This window comes from Temnothorax nylanderi, unplaced genomic scaffold (assembly GCF_030848795.1).
Source record: "Temnothorax nylanderi isolate EJ_2023f unplaced genomic scaffold, tnyl_v1.0 TNYL_tig0038_pilon, whole genome shotgun sequence".
Lineage (NCBI taxonomy): Eukaryota > Metazoa > Arthropoda > Insecta > Hymenoptera > Formicidae > Temnothorax > Temnothorax nylanderi.
In genome coordinates, this window is record NW_027249100.1 from 856799 (window position 1) to 877190 (window position 20392).

The following is a 20392-nucleotide window of genomic DNA, read 5'->3' on the forward strand; positions in this document are numbered from 1 at the left end:
CCATTCACGATTGCCCTGAAGGGAATAGTCCGCTTGGTCCGTGCAGGAGCGTAACCCTTTTCCGTCACGCTTACACGCGAACCTTTTAACATGCGTTACGCGCTTAAATGAAGAAAATCGAAAGAAAGTTAATTGTCGAGACGCTGGTCAGACTGATCTGTAACGTTTTTCTCAGCATATTATATACTGCCGTTCCGTCGGATTAAAATAATAACATTATTCTAAGATAATTGATACGAATCGCTTAATTCCAGAAAATGGACGATTTTAAAACGTCTTTATTATACTTTCTAACTATGTAATGTTATATTTTAATTATATATACGACTCGAGATGTTTAAGAATAAAGAGTTTATCTACCTATGCCATTTTGTGATTCAGAATCATGCGCGAGATGAAATACGAGGAACTGTTTTTACCATGCAATAACAACGTGATTCTGTAACGCTCGGGAGTTCACGAACAATTCTCTCACACGTATATCCGACCAGGTGTCCGTCATTGCGAGAATGATTTAGCGCGCAGTAATTCATCTCGTAACGGATCCGACGAACGGCAAGCTGGCGATGCTCTATCAGCATTAGCGGAAGTCAGACAACGTGCAGATCGAGACACGGTCTAACGTTACGCGAAGGATGGCCCAAGTAACTCGAACCCCGGATCTAGGAGCCACCGAGGCCACGGCGCGACTCGCTACACCGACTAATCACCGTGAGAAGACCCTCCTACCTCCGCGGAAGCGCTTCATTACCATCGGCTTTCTCCCGATAACGCGTCCGGGGAGACTTTGACCTCTTAGTGTGCCTCGAGATACGAAAGACGGGGACGGAGGTCGGGTCCATCTAAATAGAGCCGTACCGAGCGGCGATCCGTATCGCCCATCCGACGTGAAAGACAATTGGAAACGAGATTTCGCAACGGCAACATAAACGTAAAAGCAAACGATCGTGGCACGACGCGACGCCGCGTCGAGACACGAACTGCCGCGAAATTCCACTCCTCGCTCTTTAATTCCGGAGAGGAAAAGGGGGACCCGGCAATGTTCCCATTGAATGTGAAAATTTTAATTCTCTCTACAAATTCCTCTCTCGCGGCGACGACGATCTTCCACGAACTTCCCGTAAACGTAAGGCTCTCTTTCGCTCGTATCGCGAAAACAACGCGGCGATCTAGCGTTGTGAGTTTTTTTTTGTGCAGAAAGGTCGGTGGTAAACAATATCACAGCTCTTTTCAACGAACTATAAAGTACGCTATTTCACGGAGAATCGATATTTAGTTTCTTTTCAAATTTTTCTAGAACGGACTGTAGTTTTTTGTTAGCGACGCATGTGTCAGAACGACCGGTATCCCATGAGGTTGAAATTTTAAGAAACTTTAAGAAATGTCCAAATCCAAATTTCTTAAAAACTTGTCACAAATTGTTCCGCCCTGTCAGAAATACCCGTGAGACTAACGAATTTTTTCCAGCACAGCGGGAGTATAAGCGATGAGCTCTTCTTTGTTTGGTTCGAACGCCTTTGAAACGTTTTAAATCATGGCTGTCAATGGTGACGTTGATCTGTATTATGAACAAGGAGTCGGCAAGTTTCTACGTGTTACCATGGTACATTCTACAAAGTTAGTTTCCCGTTTATACCTATATATACATATGTAACTACGGCAACTACACTGTTTACATGGAACGCATGGATAATAACCGAAAAGCTTTTCCGATTTAACGGACAATGTTTCGTAAAATTGTGAACAAGAAAATATAACGACTCACGGACTACGTCCGGCTACGGCGGCATTCATGAAATTTTTCTACCCGCGTAAACAAGCTGTCTTCTGATCCAAGAAGAAACCCGATAGGATCGCTCCCTCCCGCAGCAGTATCCCGTAACGACAGGACTTTTCCTTGTTTCGGTGGTCGGTAGACCGGTGGAAAACACATGTCCCGGCTGCGGGACGTACACAATCGATCCGCTTGGTCGACGCATTCCTCATCTCTTGTCAAGTACGGGAGAATGGTTCATCTTCGTCGTCAAGGTACGATAAAGACAGAGGAAGAAGAGGTGGAGGAGGAGGAGGGACCGTCGTCGTTGACGACCATCGTGGAAAAGCAGGACGAGAGCCAGGGCCAGATGGGAGGACGATGACGGGGAAGGGAGAGAAAAGGTGAAGGTGCAACGAGGTAGAAAGCGACCAGTCCGTCCGGCTCTGGGATATTCTATTATGCCGGGTTATCTAGATTATGGCATTCCTGCTTCGTGGAACCCAGCAACCCGGGGTGGACGGGGACGGGGTGTTGCGAGACCGGGCTACGGCCCCGGCTACGATCGCCCTTCTCGCTTTCCGTATATCGCGGGCCCATTAATCCTGCACCGTCTCGAAAAGCCCGAAATTAAAAAAGGAATATATGCGTAGATATATGTATAGGGGGAGATCCCGAAGAGAGAAACGGCCTGCGGTCGCGTTCGGAACAGGTAGTGCGTTCCATCCATCCAGATGCTCTCCTTCTTCCCACCCGTGTGTTTTGGGAGCTTCCACGATTCGCTTCGCATTAGACGAACACGCTCCAACGAGCAGACGTTTACTCGTGACGAGCTAAAACGCCACTACGACAATAATGTTGTTTGGTAATGGAACAAGTTAATGCAGATCGTTTAGTTGAGTTATAGTTTTCAATTTCTATCGCGTTCGTCTTTATTTATTCTTTGCATTTTCCAGCCACGTCATTTTCGGCGCTTCAATTGGTGATAAGCTAAACCAACTGCAGAGTGTAGCAACGGTATTGACAACAACAGATAGAAACTAGACACTTTATCATATCTTGCTTTTTTTTGTCGCGACATCTCTCATGGTGATCTATATCGTTCGTAAATATTTTAGAAGACCGTATCTAAAAGAGCCGAAAGATAGGCCGATCGAGGATCGTCGAGGCAAGCCAGGTAGCCAGCCAGTCCAGGTATTCATTGTTTCTGCATTCCTCTTGTTCTTTCATTATCTGAAGATTATGTTACATTAGCGTACCCGCCCGTAAGATTTACAGCGACAACGGTTGGACGCATGGCGCCTGTAATAATAACTCTTGTAAAAACACGGCGGAGCAAACAAACTTGTGTCAATATGTCGATCCATTAGAGGGTGATTTTCCGATTTCACTACACCTGCCCGGAAAGGCAGGATACGAATTTATATCTCACGGCGGCGCCATTAGCGGGTACTCGAGAAAGATTAAATGCAGACGCCGCGTGCGCGCGCTGCTAGATAAGACGGGGTAATTCCATTACTCGTTTTCGGGAGATTAGGCGATCACGAAAGATGCAATGGACCGCGTAGCGAGATGAAAGGATTGCAAACAACCGGAAGTTTGCATTGTAATGGACGCGCCTTCCATTATATGGCCCTGATAAAAAAAAGGTAGCTAAAAGGCCTGCACTTCAACCCTGAATTTCAAGAAGATATCGCAGTCGAAAATTGTTTAATGCTATTGTTCGATTATAGATAATATTAGTCACGCGAGAGATAATGTAAGGGAGAGATAGCATTAGTCATAGAAGTTAGGCTCGAATTGAGAGACAAAGAGGCTCGCTGACGGTCCGCAGCGTCTATCTCTACGCTCGGGCCCCATGCAAATAGGTATTACACGATGAGATTCCTCCTCTCTCTGACATGTTTCTTTACTCTAAAAAATTAACACTGTAATCTAAGAACGCGCCTAGGCACGTGTCCAGTTTGCCTAAGCGCAAGAGATAGGCCTCGGTAATATAACAGTAAACGCTGCTCGAAAGTGGTTTCGGTGCAACGGCCGGCGATTCCGTCGGTCCTTGAACGGATCATAAACGCGAACAGCCGTGGTCTCCGGCTGCCCTCAGAGATGGCGCCGCGTGTAGCTCCAGGAAGGGAAGTTGAAGATTTCTCTGGAGGAGTATGTTCCCATCGTGCGGAGCACTCTTCGGAAACAACGCGTGAGACGCGACGCGACGACAACGCCTCACTTTGCATCGCATTAAAATATTTTGCGTTTTATAACTCGCTTAATGAGCTTTCTCTGTGCCTTGTATCTGAGCGGTCTACGGAGGTCCCGGTCGTTTCGGAACGGCGCGAAGTTACGCGCCTTGCGTCGAAGAAGACTTCCGGTCGTTTTTACTCGAGAGTCCCCGGGCGAATAAAGGGATTTATAATGCCACTAATTTAATAGGCAATAACGAAGAGAAGCGGCAAGTATTGTCTGCTTTAATTAGAGATTATAGCGGTATATTTATGAATTTTATGATGCATGAGCTGTGTGTTTTAAAAGATCTTAGCGCACGTTAATTTTTGAAAAGATTTGGAAACATAAATTATCGTACCGCAAGATTACTGTAATATAACACTTGCATTTGTATCTACATAATTAATACTAAAGTATTAATTATGTAGATATTATATCTGGTATTTTCCTATGTTTTTAATTTCTTTAACTTTTTTCCTTTTCCTGATTTTACCAATTTTTTTGTAACGTTTTCCCTCTCATCTTCTCTCTCTCTCTCTCTCTCTCTCTCTCTCTCTCTCTCTCTCTCTCTCTCTCTGCGTTTTGCAATGAGAACATCGTGCGCAAATACGGGACGCGTAAATATTAAAGACTTCGGGGCGCGGCGAAATTTCAGCGCAGTCGGCGCGGCGCAACGCGGACTGGCACTCGGGGCGCAAATTATCTCATTAAACGCTTCCACGTTTCGAGGCCCTCCGCCTTCCGCGGCGCAACAAAGTGCAGCCGCAATAATTGCGACGTCATTCATACTCTCACAATGCAATGCGCCTGGCCCCGGACCGAGAGTCACGTTGCTGCGGCTGCGGCGCGGCGCGGCCGGGCCGCCCGCCGTTGCCGTCGTGCCGTCGCCGCGCGAAGACTAATCTTCCAGATACAGAAAGTAGTTCCCCGGGGCGACAAAAAGCAACGGGCGCGCGGGGGCCGCGTGTATACCTCAATTACGCCGAAGCCGAAGAGAGATCGCACCTTGCGCCGCGCCGCAACCCGAAAGAGTCGAGTCTCGCGGTCTACCCGGGGAACCGCCTCATCCGTATAACTCGGCCGAACGAATGTCGTTTCTCTGCGGGATAATTTGGCGGGCCCGATATGCACCGACGTCCGTAACAAGTTCTCACGGGGGGGAATTAAAGACGAGATTTATTTATGAGAAATATAACGGTGGCTGGCGCGATTCTAAAAAAATCGACGTCGGTAACAATCGCGAATTATAGCGCAATAACGGCTAAATGGGATTAGAATTGGTTTTTAAATAAAAAAACTCGCGTTGCGCCAATTCGCCCGCTTCAATTTCCACGTAATTTCTTCGAGCGAGGTTGAATAAATGTAATATAACGCGAACGGTTAAAGGCTATTTAATATGCGTATCTCGATCAGCGGCGCTCGCCGAACTTATACCGCGCCAAGTGTACCACGGTGACGGTACACGGCCAACGCACGCATATATGCGTGCAGGTTCACGGGCGCGCGGGACGACCGTGAAAGTGCCGCTCATTACGGTATAATGGGTTATTTCGATCCTTCTCGAATTACCGAGTCGACAATAAGAGATTCGATTCGAGAGAGCCCGCTCGCCCCTTGGGTCTCTTGGCGAGTGCTTTCGGATTGGAGGTGACATGGAAGAAGGACAAAACGAGGAAGCATAGAACGAGGACGGGGAAAAAAGGGTGAAGGATAAAAGAAAACGAGAAGGGCACGCGTTTCAATCGGACGGTTTAAAAGCAATACGAAGCCGGAAAGTTTCAAGCGTAGAAAATACGACAAAGATGTCTTTAATCGCGGTTAACTGAAAACTGTTGCGATTCTTGATTTATTTATCGATTGCAATTTTCTCGTAAGCTACGGTAAATAAATGTCTTTAATTTGCACAGTATTCGTCAAAAGAATCAAAAAGCACTCATTCTCTCGAAGGATTAAAAGTCGCGCTAATTAGGATCTTAGCACATTCACAACTTTTCATCCTGAGACGATGAGGATGACTCGAGAGAATATCGCGCACGGAAATCAAGGACAGTTACGCACACGCGCGTTCCTCTCTGTTACCCTTCATCTGGACGTGGAGACTCCAAGGTGCAATCTCCTCCACGGTTTCGCGTGCGAAACATACACTTATACGCACTTCGCGCATTCTCTCCAGTCCGTGTCCACCCTCGTACTTCACGCGATATGTCGCTTCGCTAGACGAGAGCACACGAGTCCCTTGCCACGACACTCTCGCCGACACACCGAGCTTTAGAAATCACCGAGTCTTCCGGGTGTGACGGAGCGGAAATCGCCATTGTGTCGCGCTAGCACGGCTCTTCGCTCTTCGCGCACGACTCGCGCCTCGAAAGAAAGAGGGAACGGATCGCCGTGCCGCCGGGGCGAGGACTCGCTTTTCACTACGTGCTATGCCATGGCAATCATAAGGGGAAGAGGACGAAGGGCGATGTTTCATCGCTCGACTCGGCGATTGCGCTCGCACACTCCGTTTTGCTCGTCATATTAAAAATTCTGATTAGACGTTTCGATCGCGCGAGAAACTCCGCATGTGGCAATGCGTAATGCATATATAATGATACATTAAAATATTATAAATATAAAAATTAATAAATCTGTTGCAGAGATATCCTTGTCGGTACATAGCTGAGATTACAGGTCACTCGCACAGAACACATCGGAAAATAAGCTAATTGCTGTCTATAATTTCCTCACAATTACCAGTGTTAGTTATGCACCTAGTAGCCGAATTATTGCAGCATTAAAATTCTCATGAGTAACGCGTTCAGGTAGTATGTATTCTGCACGCATCGTGCGGAAAGTAGATTCGTCGACCGCGATCGCTAATTAGGCCAACGGACGCCGACGAGCGTCTTCTCGCGGGTTCCCGTGGGAATGAAATTATCCCGCGCCGCTCACGTATATACGCGCGCGCACTCGTGTGCTTCGCAGACTCGAGGTACATCGGCGTGCGCGCGCCAGGCCCGCAATTATTTTAAGTGCGCGGCGATATCCAAGTAGCTATTAATGACGTTCCCGTGGATGGAATCGCGTGCCGAACGCGGATAACGCGGCGCGTCCACGTACGACGTCGGCGCACGTACATACGTACGTACGTACGTACGTACGTACGCACGTGGGCGTGAATTAATCGGCGTAATAATGATCGTTACGGTACACCGGAGTCTTGGCGATATAGTTTTTTTTCCCCGGGACCGCGTCACCCGCTGAGCCCGCGAAGGTTTCGGTTACCGGAGATCGTCCGTCGATGTAACCGTTAATAATCCCGAACGTGCGTCTCGTATCTCGCGGAGAGGACGGTGCGTGGTTTTTAGCATTACGGCGAATTTATAACCCGACGTATGTCCCGCTCGTTATTGATGTCGTACCAGTACCCGATACTCGACGTTGTCACCCGTTTCCGACATAGTCATAATTGTGAAAAATCGCGATTCGCAAATTAACGTTCTGAACACTGTCGAGTCCGCTACCTTTCCCACAGATATAATCAGTGTGCTTTTTACATTTTAAAAAATTACGTTATATATATTTATGTAATAATTATCTTCTGTTTTAATAAACACAATTCGTGCGTGATGATTATGCCGAGATGCAGTTTCGAAAACTAATATTGTAATTAGTTAATTAATTTTACGAGATGTTGGCATTCCAAAGATCACGGTTACCATTTATGCAATACCTAAAGTTCAATTCTAATCGTGCGAAATATCAAGATAATATCCATTAATTTATAAAAGATGAGACGAAGACGAGGGAGAGAAGACATTAATTATATCTAATCGCAGTTGCGAAAACGCAATCATAATATTTAATAACTCAATTAATTTTGTGATAGGGGAGACGTCGACGCCCTCGAGAGAGAGATGGTGGGAGAGAGGGGGGGGGGTTTACATTTAACGTAATTATATCCCATTGTATCTCGAACCGCAAGCGACACCACCGTAGCCCTTACGTCAGGTCAGACGTCCGGAACGTTATTATTCACGCCACCCTTGAGCAGCGGCAGAAACGGATACAGTAACGTCGTCCTCCTCGTGCAATGTGGCGCGACACGAAATTAGGCACGGCGTAAATTCTGCTAGCGGGTGAGCGACCGTGTGTTTTATGGATTACAGTCGCCCGTCCTGGTTCGACGCGTAAAGTATCCTGTAAGCCGTGTAAGCGCGCCGGGGTCTGTCCGGGACACACGGGGGTGCGAGGGTGCGAACCCTTCGCCTTCCCTGACTCGCGTGGGTCACGGCAGCAGCTCCTCCCTGACAGGAAGCAGCTGCAGCTGCGACGACATTCTTTCGATTACGTCGCGATGGTTGGCTTTTTCGCTTCTGCGGAGAGACCGCCGTATCGTCGGTCGCTCCGCCCTGTCGGGGGTTTCCAGTTTCCAGACTCTACCGCCGTCATAATTAACGATAAAAGTAATAAGGTCCCGGTAATAGGCGACGGTTTTCCGTATAACGCGGTTCGCACTCGAGCGACTCCCCGACTCGTCATGTTCGAGGCAGGAAGTGGCGTCGGAACGCGTTACTCGAATTACTCCAATATATAGAGTGACGATTAGCGGGTGTGGCTGTCGCGCCAGAACTTTCTTTTTGCCCGTATAAACCGGGTTCATAAAGCGTCGCGCGGAATTGGCTGCGGACATTGGCTGCGAACGCGCGGAACCAGTTTCCTGAATTACTGGAAAACACGCTCATTGCACCGCACTCGCTCGATTCTCGACTCGCTTTTGCATCGCTTCGGGAATGAGTATCGAGCGATCGGGAACTAACGGTAACGTCAATAGCTTGGAAGTAGATCTTGAAAATAGAAAGGTATACGTTCAAATATAGAGTATGCCCTTTCACTTGCAAGCCACAAAATACTGTCAACATGATAGTAGAGTTTGCGATATATAAATTCACTTTGACAAATCGAGCCGGCTAGAAAGTAATTTACACTGATTTATAGTTATAATTACAAGTTATAGAGAGGAATTTTCTTATTTCTAACATATAAGTATTGCGTAAAACGTTTAAATCATGTTTGTAAGGGACAATTTTACTAAATTACGATTATATCGTTGCTATTTTTATAATGGAGCAGGATTTGCATTGAATCCCGGTAGCGTATCAGTAGTTATACATGTCTAAAAAAAATATTACACAGATAAATAAGTCTCTAAACGAGTTTATAATGGCTAATCGTGTCCGCAAGCATATATTGCTTGCAGCTCGATCCGTGAGAGCACGAAGGACATAGTATACGTATAAGACAGGAAGAAGGTGTCTCGCAAGTTCACGGAGATATTTACGCGCTGTCCGCGCACTCGTAAATGTCGCCATGGCGTCTCGCTTCTCGTTTTCCTCGGCTTGACGTGACAGTCCGTTAGGCTTTAATGATGAATAATTAATTTGCGGGTCGTTAAGCTGGCGCGCCGGCCGTTCTCGCTTCTCTCTCTCTCTCTCTCTTTCTCGCGCGCGCGGTCGCGTGGGCTTCGAGTCGCTTCGTAATCACTCTAATTACAGCGCGGATCATCTAAATTACATTTTTATTTCTCAATGCGTAATAAACATTTCTCCGTTCGTTTCCTGCGTAGCTCGCTATACGAAACGCAAACGCGGCGTGCCATTTCGTCGGTCATTCAGCCGAGCCGATTATCGTCGTGGATTCCAAGGAATTTTCAATTTTCGAGACGGAGGATAGGTGCTATTTTGCTCGGGGAAACCGCCGATTTAAGGGACGCGTGCTCGCGCGCCTCTATAAGTGTACAGGATTTCACACCGCTCGCGTAATCATAGCCTGCGGCGCGATAGCTACCGGCAGCGACGACATGCGCAGCATCCGCACGCTGCATCCGACCTCCTTCTCGAGTTCGCTAGCGAGTATCCTAGCTGACCCGCTTTTGCTAATAAGCATCGAGGAAAGGTGACTGGCGGCGTCAAGTTCTGGTCAAAGTTCAAATGAGAAAACACCAATCTTTCAGCCGTCGTACACCTTGGCCGCCTTTGTAATATGTATTTCGTGTTGACGAGCAACGAGAAATTCTTGGGAGATATTTAAAAATTAGTGAATACAATTTGGTATTCACATATTAATTTTTCCGTTGAACAGTAACCATTAGTTTTCTAATCTATGGTTTACGGTTCACGTCTTCGTTTAATTTATTAAACATGTAATCCGAAACGATTGAATTATACCCAATAGGATATTGTTGCTTCACGCAATCGACATGCGATGTTTACGGCTAGAATTTACGTCTAAAATTTACAACGACAAGCAACACTCGTGTAACGGCGGCGATTAAGATTCCTATATGAGCATTTTTACGCCTACGTGCTGCCGTTCGGCTCGGCGTGACTGAAACATCCGTCGGGTTTCCGCGTGATTCGCTATGACGGTAGTGCGCCCGGCGATGGGTTATTTCCACGAATCGACCAGCGAATTCTCAATCTTCAGGAACGGAGGGTACTAGTTTCCTCGGGGAAACCGCTGATTTGCGGTGGCTGTAAATCGATGTTGCTTTAATACTCAGTGCTGTAAAGCACCACGGCATCACGGTACCCAAGACACGAGGGCGGATAATAGGAAGCTTCTGCGGCTTTCAAAAACGAGCTTCTCACCGTGCGCACCACGGCAATTTAATAACGGGACCCGCGCGCCGGCTCGTGCTAAAGTGTAACGGGTAGCCGCGGAAATTAATATTTTCCGCGAAGGCGATTATTATTTTAGCGCAGTTTTGAATCCTCGAGCCTCGAGAAACCGCGCGGCGGAAATCCAACACCGCGTCCGATAAGGAATTCAGTCGAACGTCAGTTTTGTCCACGCTTTAACAACGCTGTTCAATGTATCGAGTACCTTTCGCGGTGTTATCTAAACAGACGGCACGAGAGATACGGCACGCAGCGTTCGCAGAAAGGAACGGAGTCGCGCCGGAGAACGCGTGCACCCGCAGAATTTACCGCACGAATTCTTCGAATGACGCGCGACCGGCCGCTCTCTCTCCGCCACACAATGACGCATTTAGATCCACCTACTCAGCATATCCCTGACGCTGGCAATCCCTGACGATATGACGAATAGGCAGCGGTCGCGAGTTCTGGGTTATCCCCCGGCGCGGCCGCTTGGTATCGAGCCAACATTCGCCATTCATTAAGATCGCTTATAGTGACGTCGTTGAGATCTGACGTATCGGACGTAATAATCGAGCAAAAAACTAATATTGGAAACGAGTCTGTCGCTCGACGTGAAACTTGATACTTGATACTTGTATGAAGATATCGATTATATCTATACTAGCTTATCGTTAAAAAAAATGGGGCGATGTTGTCACAGCTGTTGTCACGGATATCTCTGTTTCGTCGCGACAGAATAAAACAACGTAGCAACAAATCAATGCTCGACAAAGGAAAAGAAGCAGTTTCTCTATAGAAAAAAAAGTACGCTTTGTGCGAGATCGATTTCTTTACAATAGCGAAATTGCTCGCATTTTGTACCTGATTGCGGCGCTATAGATACTACAGAAGCACGAGCAAAAACAAGCGTTTTTCAAACTTTAAAAGGGGAGAAAAAAGGGAAGAAGAGAAGACTGCAAGAAAATGCGGCAAAAAAAGGACAGACTTAATAGCACCGAAGGATTGTTGGTTCTTGTCCCGTTACTTTGAACCCGATGGAATTATCCGCGACGTCGATGAAAGAGAGAAAGGCAGACAGAAAAGAGGCAGAGAGAGTTCAATAATCTAGCAACGCTGATCTCGCTGCTGGCATTGAAGTCTCCAATGGCGACGCATCGCGACTTCTCACACCATCGCCCGTGTTTTCGGCCGTGTTCATGTGGAAAACAACACGCGAGGAGAGATGCACGTGTTACTTCGCACCACGCATAACTCGAGGAGAGATCTCGCCTGCCTATCTCGCGCAGCGATTTAAAAAACGGAGCACGAGACGTGACTTTCGTAATGGACGCTGTCACCGTTTGCGCAACGCGCACGTATCCAGCGTTTTTTCTCTCTCTTTCTTTTTTCTCCCTTTTCCTTCTTCTTTTTTTTTTCTTTTAAAACCGTACGAAGCCTACGGAGGAGCAATCCTTTTCGAGAAGCATTCCCGAGGAGGCAGTAAACGTCCGGAGCTTACGCTTCGTCCGATAGTCGCTGCGATCATCGCGGAAGCAGATTTATGATAATCAAGCGGCCATCGGCCGTCTCTCTTTTTCGCTCGCAGCGCCCGCCAGCCGACAGCTTTCTTAAAACGAATTTCGATTTCCCAATAAGAGGCCAAGATTTACGGCCTCCCGTTTTGCCCGGGCACCTTTTTTGCGCCTTGTCACGTATCCCCCTCTCGTCGCGCGCGCGCCCGGGTTCTTTTTTTTTTCTCCCCCCGGTCTCGCGAAGGAGGTGCACGCTTTTTTACTGCCCCTTCGTACCGTCCCACGAGCAGGAGGACGGCCTGACAGCGTCCCTCTCCTGCGCAAAATGGATTTTCGCACGTACCCGAGAGCTCGGCCTCACTCCCTGACTCACGCATTCGCTCGCTCGCTCGCGGGGTTCCGTAGCTCCGTAACTGGCTCGTAATGCATGCGCGAACGTCAAAGTCAGGTAGACGTTGCCGAGAGACCTCGTAAGCGAAGAATAGAACACCCGGATTTCGCTGCGCCATCGGCAACCGACCTTAACACGCTGGAACGCGAACGCTCCTGTTTCATTTAAGGTAGGTATATGCAATCGAAAGGCACGCGGTCAAAATAAAAATTAATCTGCCTAGGCGAGATCAAACGACAGACGTCAAAACCATCGACGGCGATCGGCGATTTCGCAACGCGAGTTAGCAATCACGATCGAGAATAAAGCAAGAAAACGGGCGCGCGACTCGCTCGACAATTAAAGCGTGTACGAGAGAGAGAGAGAGAGAGAGAGAGAGAGAGAGAGAGAGAGAGAGAGAGAGAGAGAGAGAGAGAGAGAGAGAGAGAGAGAGAGAGAGAGAGAGATTTTTAGATCAGATGTGATATAAGGAAAACAGGAGGCGAGAGAGCGAGATTCAATGTTAAGAGCAGTTTTGGAACGATCGAACATCAATCGACGTTAATTGCGATCGTTAATCGAAGGTGAGCCGAAGCCGGGAAGGAAATCGGACGGCTTCTTTCCGCGCCGCAAAAATGTAGACGTTGCCCTCGTTAAGCGACCGACACGGCGGCGGGTTTGCGAGACGCGAAATACGAGTAGCACGAGCGAATGGAGCAGGGGAGGACATACGTCTCCCGTCGTCCGCGAGACGGGAGGGAGGGGGGGGGGGGCAAAAAGTCTCTCTCGCGAATTACGCAGGCCCCGCTTCACGCCGGGCGAAAGAAATCATCGGGGGGAGGTAATGAGGTACCCACGTATAAGGTCGTGTGTTTCCTTATGCAGCGACGAGGAGAAAAAAAAAACGTTACGAGATTGCAACGGTTAACCTTACTGCGTAGTTATGCAAGCAAACGCGCAGGGGTCCAGCTACGAAGTCGGTCACAATGTTGTTGCACGTGCACGCGCGTACGCACATACACACACACACACACACACACACACACACACACCACACACACACACACACACGTACGCGGATGCATTTGCGATTCGTTGCACCTTTGCGCGCCGCCACTCTCGGTTTAGACGAGAGTCGTGTTCGACTGTTCTTATCGATCAATTACCGCTAAAGAGGCTGCACGCCGCGAATGATGTGTCGCACTAGGGAAGGCATTAGCGCGTCGAGCCAAGCGATATTCTTTAAGGAAACCGGGATTAAGGGGGATTTGCTCTAACGTCGACCTGCAAAATCTCTCAACGTTTCGAGAATTCTCGGAAGCTGCGACAATGCCGAGATATTCAACGGTCCGAGATCATTCAGGCGTATCCTCAACTTGGAAATTTTACAGTTTTTGCAGTTTTTACAGTTTTACAGTTTTACTGTGAAATTTTCAGAGTTCCGGAAATATCCAACTTTCGCCCGCCGGAATTTTTAATATCGAAGAAGCTCCGACTTTCGGCAAAACAGAATTATACCTCTCTTTCATCAATCGCGGGATTGCCTACCGCCAACCGTTACATCACCGAAAACTTTCCTGCGATCTGCATCGAGCCGATTCCGCGCAAACACGCTCGCGCGACCGCGGCATCGGCCACAATATTGCGCCTGCCATAATCCCGGCGCAGTTTCTGACACGTCGCTTCCGCCTCTCTTTTTCTCCGCGATCGCCTGCAATTTGGACGTCACGGGGAAACGCCATGGTCGGGAGAGGGGTGAGAGGGGGATCGGCCAATTCGCCGGCGCGGCGCATTAAAGTCGTACGTACGCGTACACACATACACACACACACACACACACCGGCGCTGCTGCAATTTTGGCAGACGCGATACCACGCCCGGCGCGATAAAAGCTCGCCGGAAGTGGAGAGAGAAGAGGCGAGACCCAGCGTGGAAACGGGAGAGGATGGTTGTTATTCGAAACGACAACGACGACAACGACGACGACGACGTCGTCGTCGTCGGTTCCGCCGTGAGAAATCGATTCGACCGGCAAAACGCTCGCTTGCAAACACAACCCGGCGACTTTTAAACGTCTTGGCACGCGCGCCGATACGGTTGGCTCGTGCGACTCGTTAACGACAATAGAAGACACTGTGACGCAGCGGAGGAAAAATGTTGGTGCATCCGGGGAAAAGACCTGATGCTGTCACGGGATTTACGGGAAAAAATTTTGGAGCGCGCGAGGCACGAGGGAGTACCGCGGGTAAAATCGAATTCCCGTCCCAAATCCGTTCGCACGGACGCGCGCCGTGTCCTTTATGGAAATATCGCGGATTACGAAACGAGACCTATATTCTGGCCGCATATGTAACGCTATCTGATCCTTTACTCCGTATTTAGAATCGAGAAGCGAACGATCGCACTTGGAATTACTTAAAATTCCTGACGGTCTTTAATGTTTCAAGCGAACATTTGCAGCGTAACTAAATTGCAATTTAAAGAGGGATTTAACCGCGGTTGCCCCATTTCACGAGGATTTATATTTATATTTCATCCGACGGAGTTTCCAAGACTTTACAAAAGGTACAAAAAGCAGCGATTTTTGTGAGACAGCATTTTCAAAGAAACACAAGGTCTGTTTTTTATAGCTGAACTGTACCACCGTAGTGTTTACTCTCTACACTTAAAGTGAAATAGATGTATGTTTTGAAATTTGACAAAAGCGAGAAGGGGGGAAGTTTTAGCGCGGTCCAGTGCAGCAATAAAAAACAAACCTATTGATTGCTCGTACGGATAAGGAATTCAGTTCAAGACTTAATTCGTTATTAATTAGCCGCCGAGCGGTCTTCGCGCGATCGATCACGTAGTCCTCGCCAAATATTCCTCACTTTTCGCGGATCTTCGTAATAAAAAATTCTCCTTTCTCACTTGAAGAGGGATTACATATTCGGACGTTACGTGATCGATTCTCGGATCGCCGTCGTGTGGCGTCGAGGGAAAATCACCGTCGAGAAAAACGACGCGAATCACAACTCGGGCGCGCACTTACATGGAATTCGTGGTGTTCCAGTACATGCTGATCGTCTTGGCGCAGTTGCTCACAGTCGACAGTAGCACCGTTTGCAGGCAGACGAAGAACACCAGGGTAACGAAGGACGTGGAAACCATGGTAACAACGACGGTGGACGACGACGGGCTGGCACCGTCGCTCAGGCGCCCGTACTCGGCCAACGACCACCACCGGCACCAACCGCGAGCCGCGAGGCACAGCACCCGTTGCACTTTCGCCCGCGACCTCGTTGCAGTCGTCCACAACCACCTACTTCTTCCACCACTTCCGTCGCACCTCCACCACATCCACACTCCACACTGTGCCCGGTATTCCTCCTCCACCGCCTCCTCCTCTCGCTATCCCTTAATCCCGGCGACGTTGATCCTCCCTTGTCCCACACCTTTCTCGGCCGATCCCCGCCGTCGGTCGCTTCACGCCGTCATCGCGGGGCCCCTGGCGAGTACCGGAGAATCCGGAGTGAGAGACGAGCCTCAACGATCCTCGGCCCTCGACGGGAAGATCCGATATCTATTTGATGAAGTCGCGACCCTCGCGTCTCTCAAGATCGGAACGATCAGACTCGATCCGCGTCTCTCGGCGCGCCGTTGTCGATGGTGTCCGAAATAGCGCCGGTCCCATGGGGCCAGCCCGTGTTTCTCTCGTCGGGAGCGCTACGGCTCGCCAGGTGGTTCATTGGTTCAGTTCTCTCTCACTCTCTCTCTCTTTTCTCTCCGGGATTCTCTCCTCGGAGACGGCGACGCGCGATACTGCCGCGATCCGTAGCGTGGCCCGTCGCCACGAACGCGAGACGGCGATGCCTTCTCGGAGCAGCGAGGCTACCCGTCGGCTCGCCGTCGATCACACGATCCGGTCAGCGATTGCACGCGACGGCGCTTCGCATGTTCGAATCCAGCGAGTTTTCCCTCGGTGCAAGTCGAGAGAGGAATGCGCGGAGCGTGCGAAAAAAAAAAACGAGTAATTCTGCGACGGCGGCTAGACCAGCGGGCTCGCGACCGTTACACTTTTCAAGCGCACCGTCTCGTACCTCCACATATCCGTCGCGAGATCGCGCGAGACGCGAGGGAGACCGCGTCGTCGATCGCAGGTGCAAGTACTCCAAGTACAACCACAGGTAAATCCTCTCACTGTAGCACACACTGGAAAATCTCACGGTGTATTATCCCCCTCGGGGGCCACACAAACACTCCTCGACTATCCTCGAACTGGCGCGAGTCGGGAATCGCACTTCCCGAAGAGTCGCGAGAGTCGCACTCCCGACTATTCTCCCACGAAACCCCGGGACGGCGGAAGGAAATCCGTCCAATTACGAATCGCGCGCGCGCAAGAGAGATTTCGAGAATCCGCGATACGGCAACGACTCGCGGCGGGGGCCCGGCCGCGATCCGAGCAGGTCGAAGTTGGAATATGCACGCGCGAGCACGGCCGAGAGAGAGAGAGTTGATACCCCTCGGCGAGACTCCGGCTCGGTTTTTGCGGGCCTGAGCGTAACGGTCACCACGCAGCTCGGTGTCGCGGACGCGTCTGTCGGCCGAGCGTTCGTCTCGCGTCGGCCGACTCGGCTGACGGCGGCCGCGGGGTGGGGACGCGCCGAGCGCCGGCGGACGCGCGCGAAGCCGCCCGAAGCCGGCCGAAGTTCGCGCGTCGCCCCGTGCGCCACCCCTCGACTCGCGCCGCGCGGCTCCGCGATCCTCCGCGAGAATACGCGCCGGCATTACGCTTCTCGTTCTCGCTCGCGAGACGTTGGCGTAGGTAGAATCGCTCTCCCCCCCCTCTCATCGGCACGTAGAAGCGAGTCCGGCTCGCCGCGGTCGGTGCGGACGAGACGTTGCGGTTACACAGTGACACATAGAAGTTTTTCTTCTTTATTTCAGACTATCTCTGACTCCGCTTCGAAGCCGCGCCGGCCGGAGTGAAGGTGCGATTTTACGAGCGTCGCGCTTGATTTCAGATATACGCGGAATGTGATCTCAAAAATCTGCAGTGAGACTAAAGTTTTCATTGAAACTGGGATAATGTTTGTTATCTTTTCAAAAAATAAAAGGGACAAACGCGTTTTACACGACGTACTCGTATGAACGTGTCATTTTCCTCGCGGGTAGAGAATGACGTTTCAGTTGTCTCTATTCCGGCGCCTTTTTGTGATCTTTTCGAATGGAATAATACGTACGGAAAACTTCATGGGGGTTTTCATCCGGGTTTCTCTCAAAGAGTTTCGTTTCAATATTTTTTTTCGGCTTATTGCTTCATCGGTTCATCCGGACACGCGACTGACACAAAGCAGATCAAACAAGCACCACCGTCAACGCCGGCCGCTATTTCGGCTCTCCGACGGGAGCTCAAACGTCGCTTCGACCGACGATCCCCCGGAGGGAAGGAGGAGAGAGAGAGAGGGCAGTTTTGACACTCATTAAGAAAAGCAACCACCGTGATGAATCCCGCCCCGGCGCGGGCGGTCGACGGGCTCGCGTAAAACTCAGCAGGAATTTAATTTCGGCAACGCGACGAGGCGCGCGCGCGACGGCAACGACGATCTTGGCAACGACGGCTTTTGCCACGCTGATATTACATCGGCGTCCCTTAAGCCTCGTTTACCGCCGTCCGAAATTTCCGGCCTCGGGAATATAATCGGGATGATTAAGCCGCGAGAGAAAGGACGCGCGACACGGGTTCGCTCTTCTCTCGCGAGCTATGAATTAGCGCGTACGTGTCGCGATGTGACGCGACGCTCCTCCGTTTTCCCCGTGCTCCGCGGGCTTTTAAGAGCGAGAGTGCTTCCCTTGACTTACGATCGGCGCTCGCTCGCGTTTCCTGTTACGATCTCGCGTCTCCTCCTAATTCCGTCGCGCCTCTTCGTTCCGTTTTCCGTGAGAGACAGACGCCGCTCCGGAATGGTAAACCCTGGTAAACCCTGCTAAGTCTAAACGTGGGATTATCAGGGAGGCAGGGTTCTCTGACAAATCTGAAGTCATCTCCTGCTAGACAAACATTTGAAAAGAGATCCCTGGTATCGTTTATGTATCATGTAGCATGAAATATCTCAGCTGACTGAGGGGAAGAAGCTTGAAATAAATTTTGGAAATGTTGGAACAATTTTCTGTGTCGTTATTTTATCTCCTGTTTTATCCGTCCTTTAAAATTCGCGATTTATTTCTAACTTTGCATCGATTTAAAATTGTAACGTAGATCCTCGCGATTTTTTTTCAAGAACTTGAAGATCAGGACGCGGAAATAGACCGATCTAATCCTAAACTCGTTCTAAACAGAGCTCGCATTTCTCTTTCCCTTAAAGATCGATAATTTCCATAGGAAAATTAGATCCATTGCGCTTCGATACCTGGACTCGCGACGTGTTCGCGCGTGCATACGAACGTGCATCCGCGGATGCACTCGAGTACGTGGCGCCCTCAACGCGGAGAGGCGATCATCGCCCCCCCCCCCGTATTGCTCTCTCGTGTGCAACGATCTCCGGGGCATGCTCCCTCTCGGAGATGTCGAAGAACCGGTATCTACCGGCCCACGGACAGTCATGTCGGTCATTAGTCGGACTAATGTAATGCTTCAAATTCTATCGGGGGCCCATGGCGCCGGGACGTTGCCGTCCGTCCTCCCACTAAAGCGTCGAATCGTTAATACATACGATAGGAATACGAGGCCGTGCGCCTGTTTTGCATTTTGCATTACGCTTTCCTCCTCTCCCTCCGCCCCGGTTCTTTTTGTTTCATAATTAACGCGGTCATCGCCGAAACCCGAGATAAGGGATGGTCCTCGTTAAGCCGGCGTTCCTCAGATTAATTTTCCGCCGGCGCGAATGACAGCGATTTAGCAAACGAGAGCGGCACGCACACGCAATACTGCGACATGACATTTCATTGGTTTATCGCGGAACGTTTAACAATGATTAGATAGCGCGTGGATTACTCTCACGCAATAGTTTCCTTGAAAATTGCAGTTACCTTTATGCATACTTATCGCCGGCTGATTTACATTCGTTCGTTAATTGAATAAATGACTACCATTAAGCTACTTGCTAGTTGGATTAATAATAGCCATGCTCTCGCTCGCGAAGTCGAAATAATAGCAGCGGCAAACCGTGATAATTCGAGGAATAGAAACAAAACGGACATGGCGAACGATTATTTGAAGCGTTGATTTTTCTCCCCTGTCACGGACGATTAAACAGGTGCGTTTATGTGTGTGCCCATAAAGCTTCGATCTATCATTTGAATCTACTTTATGTATTCTCCCTGTATGTCGTTAACATTCTTCAAACGTGAAAAATTACGAACTGATGTTATCTCAAATGTATAGGTACTTTGAATTCATTCGAAGTTAAGTCTACATGAAAGACAGGGGACACGATGTGCAATGTATTTTCTAAATGACGACGAAAAAGAAACTAATAAAGGGAAGCAAAGCGAAGTAAATAAAAAAGAGCAAGCTTTAGGGACGGCTTTAATAAAGTCGAGTCACGCTTCGTACAGGGAGATCTTTAAATCGTCCTCAAACAAACCCGGCCCGGTCCTTGATCGTTGACCCGCGATCCGTTTGTTACACATCTTACCCGTGCACTCACTCTTCTTCATTCGCATCTCTTTCTTTCTTTCTTCCTCCCGTCAGCTTCTCGCTCTCCTCGGACCGTGTCTTTTTCCGTACCGTGTGCAAAGCAGCCTCACATGAGAGCACGGCACAATGGAGGTATTAAATGGATGTAAGGTAGTGGGTAAAGCGGTAGTGTGTAAAGCTGACCAGAAATGTGTATACGTACGAGTGTCTCGAGCAACGCATCACGAAAATGAAAGTGCTTCGCAAATATTGGTTGCCGTCGACCTTACCGCC

General features: G+C 49.3%; 1 protein-coding gene across 1 annotated transcript in view; it reads right to left on the minus strand.

Moving 5' to 3' along the window:
• The window catches only part of Ephrin (ephrin), a 53635-nt gene extending 36547 nt beyond the window's left edge, over positions 1-17088 (minus strand). Inside the window, exon 1 of the mRNA XM_071704031.1 lies at positions 15533-17088. Within this exon, the coding sequence (XP_071560132.1) occupies positions 15533-15840 (308 nt within the window). The 5' untranslated portion in view covers positions 15841-17088. The remainder of the gene's footprint in view (positions 1-15532) is intronic.
• Between the last annotated feature and the right edge of the window lie 3304 nt (positions 17089-20392).